The sequence below is a fragment of the Myiozetetes cayanensis genome, unplaced genomic scaffold (assembly GCF_022539395.1).
Source record: "Myiozetetes cayanensis isolate MyiCay16 unplaced genomic scaffold, myiCay2020 scf40, whole genome shotgun sequence".
NCBI lineage: Eukaryota > Metazoa > Chordata > Aves > Passeriformes > Tyrannidae > Myiozetetes > Myiozetetes cayanensis.
The window spans coordinates 1,196,486-1,211,713 of record NW_026087632.1 but is presented as its reverse complement, the minus strand read 5'-3'; the positions used below and the strand labels follow the sequence as shown (position 1 = coordinate 1,211,713).

Below are 15,228 nucleotides of genomic sequence, written 5' to 3'. Positions count from 1 at the left end.
GGGGCTCAGCCGGGCTCCCCACGAGCCCCACCGGCCGCACTGTGGAGCTTTTGGCTCCCCGGGCAGCGGCTGGCGTGGATCCCGCAGCCCTTCCGTTTCCCTTTCTGCCGCCCGTGACGCGATTTTGAGGCTCGCCCTCCCTCCTTCTCGCCCCCAGGGTCCCGGTCCCCGCGGCACGGAGAGGCCGCGGCTCGGAGCGGGGAGCGAAGCGGAGCCCCCGCCCCGCTCGGCACAGCCCCGGCTCCCGCTCCCCGCGGGCCACGCCAGCGGCGGGCGCTGCTTCGCCGGGGCAGGGAGGGGTGTGCTCCCCTCCCCTCGGATCCCGCCCCTCTCGAGGGGCGAGCGCGGGCGCCCCTTCCCCGCCGCCGGCAGCAGCACCTGGTCCCGCGGCCTCCCGCGCCGGGCCGGGCCGGGCCGGGGGCTCCTCCCGCCTCCGCCGCCTTCGGGGGCGCCGCGTCCCGCTGGCGGCGCCTCATGGCGCGATACAGCTGCAGTGGGAGGGAGAGGAAACCCACCCCCCTCGCCCGGCGGCCGCCTTTGTGAGCGCCCGGCCCAGCTCGGCGCGCAGCGGCTCGGGGAGCGCCGGAGCGCGGCGGCGGGACCAGATGGAGCCGGAGGGTAAGGGCGGCCGCGGTTCCGAGCGAGCCCCGCGTTGTCCTCGCCCCGGGCAAGTTCTGTGCTGGGCGGCGGCGGCCGCGGCGAGCCGGGCCGGGAGCGGGGCGGGGCGGGCGGGGGTCCCGGCGGGGTGCGGGGGCTCTGCGGGGCTCCAGGTGTGCGCGGGCTGCTGCGGCTCCGGGGCCGCGCTCCCCCCGCGGGGCAGCCCGCACCGACCCGGGGCACCGCGCTCAACTTTCTTCCTTCCTTCCTTCCTTATTTTTTTTTTTAATTTTTCCAAAAAAAATTTTTGTTTCATTCCATGTGTCCCTTCCACCACCACCCCCCTTTCCCCCCCGAGCGTTCTGGGACGAACGCGTGTCCAGCGGGTCCGCCCCGCCCTCCCCGGGCTCGCCCCGCTCTGCTCCCGCACCCCCGTGGGTGACCCGCGTCCCTGCGCCCCCGACAATGCCCGGGGGCTCCACGTTTCGCTGACAACACAGCACCGAGCTGTGTAAAAAAAACATGGTTTTAGTTATCCTGAAGCCACATAAAGCCATTTTCTGTTAAACGCTTCTTTTGGTAAGACTGGCTATTAACTGCATAGATTAAATTTATTTCCTTGCCAGTCCATATTTAGGCGCTTATGAAATGCTGAGGGTTTGGTGTTGTTTTTTTTTTCCACTCTTCTTTTTAAATACCTTTGGAACTGTTAGTCCTCGTAATGTAAACCATTTCTAGCTGCAAATTGGAAACCTCTGGGCCATAATGGTCTGTTGCATTTAGCTGGCTGTCTCTGTAAGCCCTGCATTCTCCTGAAAAAAAAAAAAAAAGGAAGGGGGAAAAAAGGCCCTAAAAAAAACCTTATGAGATTCGTGTTTAGAAAATTGGCCACATGCATCGTAGCTGTTTTTTAAACCTCAGTACCTAAGTCACATTTTCCATTCCAAATATTAAGGGTGGTTAAACTATGTTAAAGGGATATAGTCTACCTTAGTTCCCTTGCAAGCTTTAGGGAATTTTAAACACAAAGGAAAATGGCTCTGCAGTATAAAAGAATCTTGCAGTGCCTGATACGCAGCTACACCAAGGAGTGGAAGAGACTATTGGCAATTGTTAATGGCCAGGACTGGTTTTGTTGTCCAAGCAGAGAAGTGTGCAGAATGGAAAGGGGTTACATATGGTGACCAGTGTATTGATTAAAGTATTCTTGTATTCTTTATAAAAAGTTTATTTTTCATAGAAAGTTAGTTTTCTCAACGCTGGGAGGATGTTTTTTAAACACATCCCCTGTGTTTATAAAATCATCCCCTGAAATAAGCAAGCTGGGTTGTTCCTGATATAGCTCATTTGTGACCCAGTTCTTTCTGCTGTATGTCTCCTTACCTTAATAAAGCTAGGAAAAAAAATGATAACAATGAGATTGAGTTTGAAGAAACTCCTTCTTTTGAAGAAGAAAGTTTTTGTGTTTAAAAAGTGGAAGTTCTCTGCCCTGTTCCTTGGTAAGTTCAAGTCTGGATCAGCCCAGGAAGGGTTATGGTGAGCTGCTGGGCTTCCCTGTCTCCCCTGGATGCAGGGGTGTTCAGACAGTCTGACTTCTGGCACCTCCCAGACTCCTTGGGTACCAATCTTCAGTATGTTGAGTTTGGAGGCTGGTCCTCCCACATGGGTTGGAGCCTGCAGTAGCTGAAATGCCTGTGCTAGCAGCCTCCCTGCCTGTCAGTGAAGGAGCCAGGGTTCTCACGTTAGTTGCTTGTGGATTGGTGCAACACATATCGTGGGATATGCATGGCAGTGATCTGCATGTGTGCCTTTGTGATTTGTTTGACTGTGGTTGATGCTCTTCAGGGAGTGATATTTCTGTTTTCAGAGTCGGGGCACCCAGAGTGTGGGGATCTACAGGAAAACCCGTAGAGCTTGCTTGCTCTTGTGGCTTTGATCAGATGTGCCTTGGTTCCCATGGCTCTCGAATTGAGCTGGAATTGCTGTCGTCCAGTCCCCTTTTCTTGCATTGAAATGTATGTCAAAGGCTCTTGCTAAAATGAAGCCAGGGCTTTCTCTTCCCCAAGGAGTGCTGCCCCTTTCCCAGTGTGCAGATGCAAGGCCTGTCAGGTATCTTCCACACAGGCAGGGAAGCCTGGAGAGTTGATACGAAGGTTCCTTAAGGAGATCCCAGTGTGGTGATGTGATGCCACAGAAATACTGACCCCCAGAATTCTTGTGGGTGTCCCTCCACACTCCAGACGTTGGCTGAGGTGATGACATGTGAGGAGGTCGGGAGTTCAGAGTGTGTTTGATCTTGGAGTGTCTCAGAGATGCAAGAGAGGATGTTGTATTCAAACCAGTAAAAATGGTGGAATCACAGTGGTGATGATCCTCGTGGCTTTTTGTGTGGGATGAACTTCCGTAGCACGATCCAGAACAAGGAAGACAGTCTTAGGTCAGCAGTGGTGGAAGTGGGTTTTTGAAACCCTGGGACACTGGATTTGGGAATTAAGAATCCCAGGTGATGGTTTTCCACTCGTGCATTGTTTGCTCTGCAGCGTTTTCAAGGCAGGCTTTTGTGGCTGGGTTTTCCAAAGCATCCCAATGGTTTTACACTCCGAGCTCCCCGACCAGGTTCAATGTGTTTGGTTTTGGGAAGGCCTTGTTCTCAAACAAGCTGTGTGAGATGGAGTGCTGGGGGGCACCTATTTCCTAGTGGTTTTCAGTGAAAAGTGGACAGCTGAATTCTGTAGGAGGTTTTGGGAGCAGCTTTGCCTTCCCGTGTGGCTGTAAGCTCAAAGAACACTTCATGTTCCTCACTGATGCTTGTCCTTGCTGACCCAGCTCAATAATAATACATGTATGAGGTTTTTCTCCAAATTGTACCTTTTTTTCTTTTTTAGGGCTCTTGCTAAGATTATTGGGCATCAGTAATATTGGTGCAAACGGTCCTGCTTTGGTCAGTGAGTGTGACCCAGTGGTTTGTGTGAGAATTGAAAGGGGCAGGGAGTGTAAATGCAGCAGTGACGTGATAAATGCTTTGATTCCTCTCTGAATGTACACCTGTTTCTCCTAAAGCTGTAAACTTGTGAAATGCTTTTGAGTACGATTAATTTTCTTCTTCGTGATGTTTTGTAAACTAATTTAAATTTTTATTTTAAAATTTAAATTTTTCGCTTGCGGAAAGCTTAGTTTGAAACTAAAAGAGGTGACTGGTAAAGCCTAAGTAATAAATACTTCTAGCTCCCAGGATACAGATACTGTGTTAGAGATTTGAGCTATTAATTATGTAGATGTTAACTTGTCTGAGTGGAGTGAACAGTGGCAGATTAAAAGCAGTAATAACTACTGTGGTATCTGTTTATGTCAGCATTATCAAATTTTAATGTGAAATTTAATGTTTCACTTGAGAGTGACTTGCAATTCTTGCATAATGATGAATATTGATACTGTTTTGAAAATACGTCTCTTGATCCACGTTCTGTGAACTGTGGCTGAAAGTTCCTTTTAAGTAAAAAAAAAAATAACTTCATTTTTTTTTCGGATAGGGGAACAGAGAACATGAGAAAGCCTGAGCTGAGGTGGACTAAGGCACGAGTGAGAGAGAGGGAAAACAGGAGGGGAGTATTGCTGAAGCTCTTTCCGTGATGTGGCAGCTCTGCTGCCTGCCCTGCACCAGCTCTCGGGTCTCGCATTTTCTTGTCCTCTACCAGCCCCTTTGAACTCCCCGCCGAGCCTGAGCACAGGAGCCCGAACCTTGGCTCTGGAAATCCACGTGGAATTGGGAATAGATGCCTGCAGCTCAGCGCTGTGCTCTCTGCAGTGTTTGGGAGGCAGGCAGTCACAGCGTGGAACTCTGGCTGGTTTGGAGGTTGTGAGTGGTGAAATTTGAGAAGCCTTTGTTGGTGGAACAATAGTGGAGGTACGCTGGAAAGCGCTTCCAGGGGAACTTTTTGCCCCTCCCTCTCCTCTCCGCCCTCCCGTTCCCAGCCAGCTCCTAAAAGCCAACGTTTTAGCGTAACTAGATTTGCATTTTACACTTAAAATTGTATGGGTCTTTGCGTTCCATCTCCCGGTTTGTGGCTGTTTGCCGTGCCTGTGCTGGCTGTCTTTGGGAGCTGCTGGGTGTTTGTTCTGCCTGGGTGCCAGGCGGGTGCTGTGCTGGTGCCCGGTGTCCTCTCCCTGGCGCTGCACCATGTTCATCTCCACTCCCTTGGTGGTCCAGCTCTTGCTTTTTCTGGCAGTAGTCACCAAGTGCTCCTGTGAGAAGCACCCAGGTCTGCAGTCCTGGCCTGGCTCCTCAGGGTTAACTTTATTTAACTTGTATTTGCAGTGCCTCTGTGGTCCCTGACCGCTGCCTCTCAAAGTGCTGTCCTCCCAGCCTGTTCTGCTGGTTGTCGCTGACTTTCTTTGCTATTTTTGTCTTTCTGTGAAGTGCAGTTGAATTTATTTAAGTTTATTGGTATTACCTGCTTCCCTGTTCTCTGAGTTGCACTTTTCTTGTTATTTGCCCAGGGTATAGACCCCGGTGTGGGCCAGAAAGCCATTTAAGTGCTGTGGGAGGGTGAGGTGGAGAATTGAGGTGGAAGGCTGGGAGAGGAGGTTGTTGACACAGCATAACCTCAACCATCTCATGCAGGACTCCCTGCAGGGTCCTCAAGGGGCTCAGCAAAGTGATTTTATCCATTCCTCACTCCAAGTTGCTCCATTAACAGAGGGCCAGAATTCCTACCTTGGAGCCAGGCTGTTTGAATAACCCTTCAGATATGGGCAGGATACTTCTGTCCCTCAGTCATTCTTCTCTCCTCTTAGCATGATTAGTGGTGTGGTTATGAACTCTAAAACCCATGGCTCTTTGGCAGTGAACCATCAGCATTAAAAAAGTTGCAGAAGTGCTGAAATGGGGTTTTTTCTCCTGTGTTGAAGCACCTGGTACTGCCTGAACGATGTGATGTGTGTTGGTGGTGGGCTGGTCACAGTGACCACTGTGGGTCCCACTCTGGACTCATGTTGGGCACCAACAGCCTGGAGAAGGAGGTTTTGTGAAGGAATATGTGAAGTGTTACCAACTTTTGTGTCTTAAATGCTGGTGATTTTTGAGAGAGCTCAGTGTTACTAAAGGCAAGGATAGGCCTCTGCAGTGTGTTTAAATGTGTTGGAAGTGCTGACTGCAGTTGTGAAGGTGCTCCTGAGGCTGGGTCAGAAGCAGTCACTGGGCAGTGAATAGAGTCGTGTACGCTTCACGGTCTTCAAATCTGTTGTTAGTCATAGGAAAAGGCATCTTTGGGGATGACAGAATCTTTTAGGTATTAACTGAGGGAGACAGAGCAGACCAGTGAGCATTGCTGTGAGAGGTGAGGAGCTGTGAATCATCGTAGGTCCTTGTGCATTTCAGCTGGCCGTGAGTAATTACATCACTGAAATTGTATCTTAAAGTGCTGATGCATCCCCTTTTGAAAGATAAGTTCTAGTTCTTTATTTCTTCAGAGGCTGATTTGATACTGCTTCTTAGACATTCTTTTGTTTAATGGATATTCAAGGAGAGAGCATTTTTATGCTGGACTATCAAATGAATCAGTTACATGTTATATTTGTCATTTTTTCTCTCTTCAGGAATTTTGAATAATCTCTTGCTGGAGTGTACAGAGCCACTGCTCTAAGAGTAGCTACCTTTAGTGTTAATTTCTGGTGTGCATTGAGCTGGTTAATTAATGTGAATGGCTAAAACACAGTCCAAAGTTGATGCTGGTTAGATGTCAGGCCAACCTCAGTCCTTGGGACAGGGCATGTGGGTCCAGCATGTGCATGTAGCTTACACATCTGTACATGGCATCATGGCAATCTGGATGGAGAATTTTGGAGGATGACAGCCTCCATGTTAAAGAATCTAATTTCTACAAGTCCAAACGACTCAGTAGTCCCAGTATTTTTTTGGAAGGCAGGGCAACGTCTAAATATCTCTTGGATGTCAGAGGTTTCTCCTGTTTATTTTAGACTTCTGAAAAGCAGGCAGGTGTCTGACTATAATGAAGGAATTTAACACTGGGCTCTAGTTTTCTTAAACTCTTGGCCTCTTTTTATTCTTTCTTTTTGAGCTTGCAGGCTCTGAGCAGAAATTCTCTCTTGGTAACTTAACCCCGAGCAAATATTTACATTCATGAGATTCTTGCTACTTCAGCAATCATTTTGGACCTTGAGGTTGGAACAGGGTAAAAGTTACTGTACCAAACACTGGGGATGGGCAAGGAGCTGGGAGAGGAAGACTGAAGAAGCCTCCAAATATGGGTTTACCATGTTTGGTAGGAATCACCTGTCCAGTGTGATTGCCACCCCACAGTCACTGCTGTACTCCAGGATGAGATTTACAGAGATACTGTGTTTCCTGCCACTGGCCCTATGCTTCTTGTGATTTGAATTTCACCCACGGCTTCACAATGCTGAATAAAAACTTTTGTGGAAAAACTGAAGTGAACAAAGTGGTAGAAGGGAAGACTGAGATTAAAAAAAGAAGGAAAAAGCGATGAATACAATGCAAAAAAAAACCTGACAGAGGCATAGGAAGAGATTTTGAAGAAGGAAGGGGTTTTTTTAATGTCAAAATTCGTAGGAAATTTGAAATTTGTAAAAGAGGAAACCTGTACAAAACACTCTTGGAGATTAACCTGAGGTTACAGCAGAAGTAAGGGAAAGGTTCTCCAGGGTAATGAGCAACAGAGAGCTGCACAAATAAATAAATAAATAAATAAAGTAGAGGAAGGAGTGATCTCCCTGCAAACCAATGGGTGAAAATACCACCAGATCTCAGCTTGTAACCTGGTTGCACCGGAGCTGTGGCTGAACCTCGAAAAAAAGGTGATGAAGATGTCCCCACCCTCCCCACCGGGCTGTAGCAATGCACATCTGCACCTTGGAACTCTTAAGGGTTGACATTGAAGCAACCTATATGGTTTTTCTATTGAATTTTTTCCTCCCTTTTTTTCCCCTGTTGGTTGAATATCTGCAAAGCCCTGGCCTGGGGGTAGGTGAAGTCTGCCCAGAGGAAAATGTCAGCCATTCCAATTTCCTGCTGGAGCCAGGTGTGCCACCTCTGTGGGTCGCTCCCACCGGCTGCTGGAGTTATTCACGCGGAGTGAAGCTTGTCCCGTGGAGGGACAAACAGTGCTGCCTGCTGAGCTCTTCTGTATCTGCCTTATTAATTGCTGTTGGAATTCTTACAGCCTGTTTCTTGGCTGTAAAAATCCAGAGCCAAATATCAAAGTTGGGGCGAGCAGTCCCCCCCCTAGTTATTATTGTGCAGTCAAGAAATAAATTTCTTAAAACTTTTCTTCATCTTTAGCAAATACATGTCTTACCCTGCCATTCTTAGTTTACTGATGGAGATGCAAATGTTCACAGCTAGGGGAGAGTAAGATTTCCTCAAAATAGTAAAATTAAAAAGAAAAAGAAATCCTGCTTCATCCACAGGGTCTGGAGTTTTTGGAATTGGGTCTGTGATTGGAGTTACGGCTGCTTGATTTTGGTGGTTGTGCAGTCAAAGAAGTTGCTTCTTGGAATGCAGAACAGATGCTTTTCTTATTTACTTGAAAGGATAGTCTGGGGTTTTTTTGGTATTTCCCAGACCATGCAAGTCCCAAAAGTTATTTTAAAAACTGCTAATCCTCTTCTTAGGACAAAGAAACTGCTGAAGTGAATTTTGAGGGTAGGGGAGCTGTTGTGTTACTCATCCATCTGGTCCAGGGCTCCGGCCACAGACAGTGAAAACCTTTGCAGCAAGAAGTTGTTTTATTATTTCTTTTCTTCCCCCTGCACCCAACTGTTTAAAAATTGGACTGTATCTTAAAGCAGGAGGGTTCATCAGCTCACAGAACTCGCGACCTCCATGGAAATAGAAGTTTTCTTATGGCTGGTAACAGATTCAGGGTTGTTAGTACCTATAATTAAAAAAAATAAATTTCTAGTTGATCAGAAACTGTATACAGAGCTGTGCCACTGTTTTACTTGTATGTTTAAAGTTATAAAACATGTGATAATACACCTGGGGTGGGGGGATGTTCCACCCCACTGCTCTGTGCCCAGGCAAAGTGTTGCATTTTGGATTTGAGCTGACTCTCCCAGAGCTGTGAGGAACTTGCAGGTGAGTTTTGCTGCTCCCTTTGCTCTCCTCCCTCCTTGCTGACATAGGTTTCGAGCAGAACCAGTGTTGAGAATGGAGTGGGATCTCACTGAGTGATTTTTGAGGGCAGCAGAGCCTCCGAAGGGTGGAGCTTTGTTCTCTGTTTGATGGAGGGTCAGAAACCCAGGAGCAGGAGGTGGTACCTGTAATTTGGGAGCTTGGTCAAGTGCTCTTAAAGATCTTAAGCCTTGAGAGCACAGGTTTTGAATTTGGCTGTTTGATTTCCTCTGCATCTGCTTTTGCACCTCCATTTTTTGGATTTCCCAACCACAGAGGTATTGGCTGCTAAGAGATATTCCAGATTGACCAAACACATTAGATTATCCTGTCTCCTGTTTCCAGCTTCCTTGGATGAACATCAAACTCCTGCTGAGTCCTGGTCACCTGTTTGTCCCTCTGCAGGGTGACTGAGGAGCCCTCATATAATCCCTTTATGGCCCAGCATCAGCCTCCCATTTCTCACTGTCCTTGGTCTCTCCCATCTGCTGACATCTTCCAGTTTTGTGCAGCTTCCAGGATGTTCCTGATGACATCTCTTTCCAAGATGTGTTTCTGCTGTGATGTCTGCTTGGCTGGCAGTCTGTAACAAAGGTTAATGAACCCTGGGTTACTGCAGCTCCAGCTGAACTTAGCCTTGATCTCCAGATCCTTCTGGGGACCAGATTGCAAACGTGCACATCTGTGCTTTCAGCCCTCTGAAACTTTAGGTTTTAAATCCAAACCCTCGAGATTTAGATAGGTGGTGTGTGGGGGGTTATGATAACTCTGTAATTGGGCTGCTGTTTCCCTGATTTTTTTTTAATTTAATGTAATACCCCCCGAAATTTACGTTCCCTTATCTCGCTGTGGAAGAAGTGCCCTTTGTGTTAAAACAGGCTTTTGAGCGTGTAAGGCTCTGGGTGTAGCTTGCAGAATTCTGTGTGTGATGCTGTGATGATAAATAATGAAATCCATCATCGTTGTCATTCCTTAGAACAGCCCTGCATCCCACAGGTAGTCCCACAGGCACCTCCTGAGGAGGCTCTTGGCACTAAAAACTGAATTTTTTTTTTTATTTCACCTTGTAGTGGAGGGAAAAAAAGATGAGGCTTCATCTAATATCCATTTGATTAATAAATCAAATATTGATCCGTTGAAATGCATTAAAGGTGTACACGTCATGTGCCTTGTTTTCAAAAAATACGGCAAAATCATAATTTGCACTGAAGGCCTTAAAGTACTTTTTTTTTGTGGAGTACAATTGTTTTTCCTTTTTAAAATGCTGGTTAGGTTTTTCAAAGGGAGCCCAGAGATAAAAGGGAACCAGTTCCAATGTGGTTCTGTAACTTCTGGTTTGATTTGTTTATTTAAGACTCGAAAATCAAGCGGTGGTTTAAGGTTTTCTTAAGTCGATGCAGTGACTGCCGTGGTGGGCCCTGGCTGAAAAGGCTTTAAAATCCAAATCCTTATTTTTCAGTCTGCTGTAGTGATGGTGACTGTCATTTATTTCACTTAGAAGCAGAGAACTCTGGTTTGTAGTTTTTCAAGAACTTTTCCTGCACTCAGCTGGCCTTTTCAAAATGCAGAGTTTTCCTTTCAGCTTTCTGGTATTGATTAAACTGTAGTGTTCAATTTTGGGGTTTTTTTCTCCTCCTTTTGAAACACATCTCACAATTGCAGGATTTGAGCTAGTTTGTTTAAACAACAACAAAAAAAAACCCCTACAAAAACTGGAAGTCTGCACTTTTTCTACATTGTTATTTTTATGTTTATTTAATGGCAGTTGTGATAAAGGCTGATTTATGTAGGATTTGTAGCACAGCTCAGCTGTGGATTTCTACAGCAGCTTCCAGATAGCTTCAAAGTGTTTAGAGAAGTTAGATAATGGCAGCATTTGGTGCTGTTCCTTGGCTGAAATATGCAGCATATTCAGTAAAGATCCTGCCATCTCTGGTCTCTTATTTGGAGGTGCTGCTCTCTCATCAGGCCCACTCAAGAAAATAGGTATTTATTTTATTTTCCTCAGGGTTAGGTCGTAAGTGTTCTCAGAGATCTGAAACAAATGTAAAGTTTCTTACAAATCATGTCATTAGTGTTCTCTCCTCCAAATTCAAATGTTGGGTAATCCACAGATTATTTTTAAAAGTGTTTGAGGGCGCAGATTGTAAAGTAATCTTAATTTGAGATTTGGGGTGGCTAACAGTTAAGGACTGTCTTCAATGTGGCAATATCATTAGGAAAAAGCCCAGACTATTATAAATTGGTTTTCTATTATTGTTTCCACTCTCTAATTACAGGCTTGATTGGAGTTTTAATCTTTAGGGATCATGAAAGACTTTGATCCATAAGAGCAGGAAATGACAGGAGAAAATATTTACTGCCCGTTACACCCCTCTGTTCCAGTGGGAAAATAAAAGTAGGAACAAAGCTTTTCAATTTTTTTTCCCCTTCATTTTCTCCTTTGTTAGATGGGGATGTGTTCATGGCAGTGGGAATTGGTTGAAGAGGTCCCTTCAGTGGTTCAGCTTGTGAAGGATACAGCTGGAAGGACTGGGTTTCTTTCAGTTTGGGAGATGAGGGAAAATTGCAGCAGTCCAAGGTAACCATCGTTCTTGGGGTGAATATAAGATGTTTACAGGTGAGGAGGGCAGTGGGAAAAGTGGGAAATTTGGATTCTGCCAAAGAGAAGAGCTTTGCAGGGGTCCTGTTTTGCGGGAAGCAGTCGAAACCGTGGGTGCTGCAGCCGTCCTGGGGGTCCTGCAGGAAGCCACAAGTGGGTGACGTGGGTTGTCTTGGCATCTTCTAATGGCTGATCGAGTCTGAGAGAAGAAAAGCATTCTCTGCAGTTTTCTGCAGCTGCTCACCAGTACTCCAGGGGTGTTGCAGGAAACTCCTAATTGTTAATATTGTCAGGAATGCTTCCCCTGCCCCCTTCCCCCGTTGCAAGCCTGAGTTACTACTGTGCTGGCAGCCAGCAGGCTTGGCACCAACACTAAAGGCCGAACTAGAAAGATATGTGCTTAAGGAATCTGTTGAGATGTATGTCAGGAGAAGATTCTTTTAGCTGGAAAACTGGTGCCAGGGTGGAGCTACAGCTCTTTGTACTAAATAAACTGGCATTTCACTGACTCCTCAGAAGACCACGGGTCTCCTCCACTGGAAAAAGTGGGTGTTGGAGGAAACTCTAGATACAGCCCTGCTAACTCTTGTAAATCTCTCAGCTTCTTTCCATGGCCCTAAACACAGGGTTTGCAGTCCCTAATGGGGGATGAGGACGCTGAAGTGGCTTTCCTTGGCACTGTGGGAGGACATTCCTTTGCCTTGAGCCGTAACCCCGCAGTTCGTAGGGGAGGGCTCCTCTTATCGTATATTCAGAGGTTTTTTGAGCTTTTTATCCTTCTAGGGCTAATAGCAAGACCATATCTTTCTTCACTTTGGAACATCAAGGGTAAATCCATGGATATTTACCCACGGTGTACTGATGGTATACCCAGTGGTACACTGATTTTTTTTTTTTTTTGACAACTGTTTTAACCTCTTTAGTTATTTACAGTATTTTTAGATTTCACCCAGAACAACTAGGCATGGAACTAGGAGGTTACTGGCAGGTAAGGTGCTCCTCTGTTGTTCTGGCTTTCTCTATAGTAAAGCAGACCCCCTTTTGCACTTGGTTGCTTGGCAGTTTTTAATCAGGAGAATCAGAAACTTGTCCTGTTTCAAGTGCTGACTTTCACTGTATAATTGAAGCAGCTGAACCTTTAGATGTCAGCATACAGTGCTTGCACTTTAATCTGCCTATGAATCAGCTACCTCTGAATTGAGCCTTGAGGTAATGCTTTTTTGGTCTTTGTCAGCTCAGTTGGACCTCTGACAGTGGTTGAGAAAGCTGAGAAGAGGGCTGGCTTTGTTTCTTCTGATCTGCTGAAGCTTTTTGTATCTTCTATACCTCAGTTGGGGCAGTTGAGGACTTTATTTGGAGTCTGTAAAAAAGAGGATTAGCTGATTTGAACTAACTGGAAAACCCTGCTGGACTTGGGAGGTTCAGCTTTAAGGCTGTGACTTGGGATGCAGAGGTGAGCAGTCCCTTACACACCTTTTTCCAGTGGGTGCTGCCTGCAGGAAATCCCTGCTGAGAAGCTTGTTCTCACCTCCTCCTGGATAGCCTAGATTTCGAGGTTGCCTTGTCTCTTGTGTCAGGTTTGAGGGGAGATTGGATTTGGCTTGTAAGGGAGGAGTATAAACAGTTCTTGGCATATTTTTGTTTCTGATTCAGGAGTGGGAAGCAGTTCTAGTTGGTACTGTCCTGGTTAGGATGGTCCTGGTTAGTTTTTCATGTTTAGCAGTAGGTTTTGCTTAGCTAAAACATTTACTTGGAAGTTAAAAATACCAAATAAAGGAAAAATAGCTTATGTTGGCTTTGTCTACATCAGCAGTAACTGCAGCCTGTAGAAGTGGATCTGTGGAAGGAAGGGGGTGCTGAGGACCACCATCTGCCCAGGGTGTGTGTGTGAAGGACTTTCACATGAGATCAGCTCTAGGAAGGCCCTGCAGACCACATGCCCGTCAGCTGCTGTTGTGAGCTTCATGCACTCCCTCAATGCCTCTCCTCATTTCATTTCCTCTGAAGAGAGAACAGGCCATGCTTTGAGACTGTGCTGAGCTGCAAACCAAAACACAGGAGCGTGAGGTGAGCTGGACACGGTGTCAAAGGAGCTCTCTGGTCAGAGCTGAAACAGGGATGGTGACACATCCATTGTCAGCCCCTGGAAAACCTGCTCAGTGGGCTTTGACAGCCACCTGGTAGGGCTGTGCCCCAGGGCTCCAACTGAGCCTTGGCCACTCTTCTCTGTCCTTTGATCCCACAGGAAAGACAGCAGATTGATTCTGTATCTTTAAGGGGTTCTTTGCTCATCAGGTTGACTTTGGATTAATGACAGAGTTGGTGGGATCTGACTTCATAACCCAGAAGGGCTCAGTCTGACTGACAGCTTCAACAGCAAGGACCTGCAGGAGAAAGAGCCTTCCCCCAGAGCCTGAGGGGCTCTTGCAGAACCACTTCACCACTCTGCAGGCTGGAGAGGAAAGACCCATCCATCAGGAGAGATGCTGGAGCTGAGCGAGGCCGCCCTGTCTACTCCCCGAGTTCCATGTGGGCACCACTGGCATAGCCAGGAGCAGGCTGAGGAGCATCAAGAAGGATTGCAAAGCCCTGGGAGCGGTGGTAGGGGACTCTGAAGCACAGGCAGCTTTTTCATCATTCCTTCCAGTCAAAGGGGAGAGGTTTGAAAGGACCATTTCAATCTGGCTGTTCAACAAATGGTCTTGGGACTGGCTCCCCTCCAACCAGGGGTTCAGCTGCTTTGACCATGGGCCTTGCTTTGGAAACCTGGTCTGCTGGGGGCAGAGGGGGTCCAGCTGTCAGGGAAGGGGAGGAGCATCTCTGCTCATAGTCTTACTAAGAGAGCTTTGAACTAAGGCAGGGCAACCTCAGTCCATCCCACTGCTACTGGTTTGATGCCAGTGACAGCAAGAGATGCCCAGAGCCTGCAAAGGGACACAGGTCAGCAGGAGGGCACCTGAAGGACAGCACAAAGGAATTGCAGCCACTCCAGCCAGTACATTGGCTTCACTGGGGCCCAGCTGAAATTCCTCTGTGCAAATGAACACAGCGTGGGGAATAAACAAGAGGAGTGAAAAGCGTGCACACACCTGCAGTCCTGTGACCTGACTGGCTGGGGCACCTCTGCTCTGGATACAGGCTGAGACAGCTGGGGTTGTTCAGCCTAGAGAGGAGAAGGCTCTGGGGAGACCTCAGAGCCCCTTCCAGTGCCTAAAGGGGTTCCAAGAGAGCTGGAGAGGGACTTTGGACAAGGGCCTGGAGAGACAGGACAAGAGGGAATGGCTTCCCACTGCCAGAGGGCAGGGTTAGATGGGATATTGGGAAGGAATTCTTCCCTGTGAGGGTGGGCAGGCCCTGGCACAGGTTGCCCAGAGAAGCTGTGGCTGCCCCATCCCTGGAAGTGTCCAAGGCCGGGTTGGACGAGGCTTGGATCAACCTGGGAGAGTGGAAGGTGTCTCTGACCCCATCAGGAACATCTCACTGAAATGGGACGATCTGTGAGGTCCCTTCCAGCCCAAACCACTCTGGGACCTTGACAGAGAGCCATGCTGTGGGGGCTGAGCTGCCTCCTCTGGCAGTTGGCTTTTGCTGTGGTTTCAAACAGCTAAAACTCATTTTAGTGCCATCAGTGGCCATGACCCTTCACAATAAGGGATGAAATTGCTTAAGGCCAGGAAGATGCTGATGATTTTTCTACTTTGTAAGTTGATTAACACTCTTCTTCCTAAAACCTGGAGTGTTTCCCAGAGGTATGTGCCCCATGGCTTAGTTATCAAGACTGCTAAATAACGTATTTCAAAATTAATGTCTTTAAAGGAATACATTTTTGGAGGGGGAGTTACTTTTAGAATTGAAGCGTTAAAAGAGATAGAAATCA

General features: G+C 47.2%; 1 protein-coding gene across 1 annotated transcript in view; it reads left to right on the top strand.

The window, feature by feature from the left end:
* The first annotated feature begins 396 nt into the window (after positions 1 to 396).
* Positions 397 to 15,228, top strand: part of FGD3 (FYVE, RhoGEF and PH domain containing 3) — a 93,540-nt gene continuing 78,708 nt past the window's right edge. Inside the window, exon 1 of the mRNA XM_050330273.1 lies at positions 397 to 618. Within this exon, the coding sequence (XP_050186230.1) occupies positions 606 to 618 (13 nt within the window). The 5' untranslated portion in view covers positions 397 to 605. The remainder of the gene's footprint in view (positions 619 to 15,228) is intronic.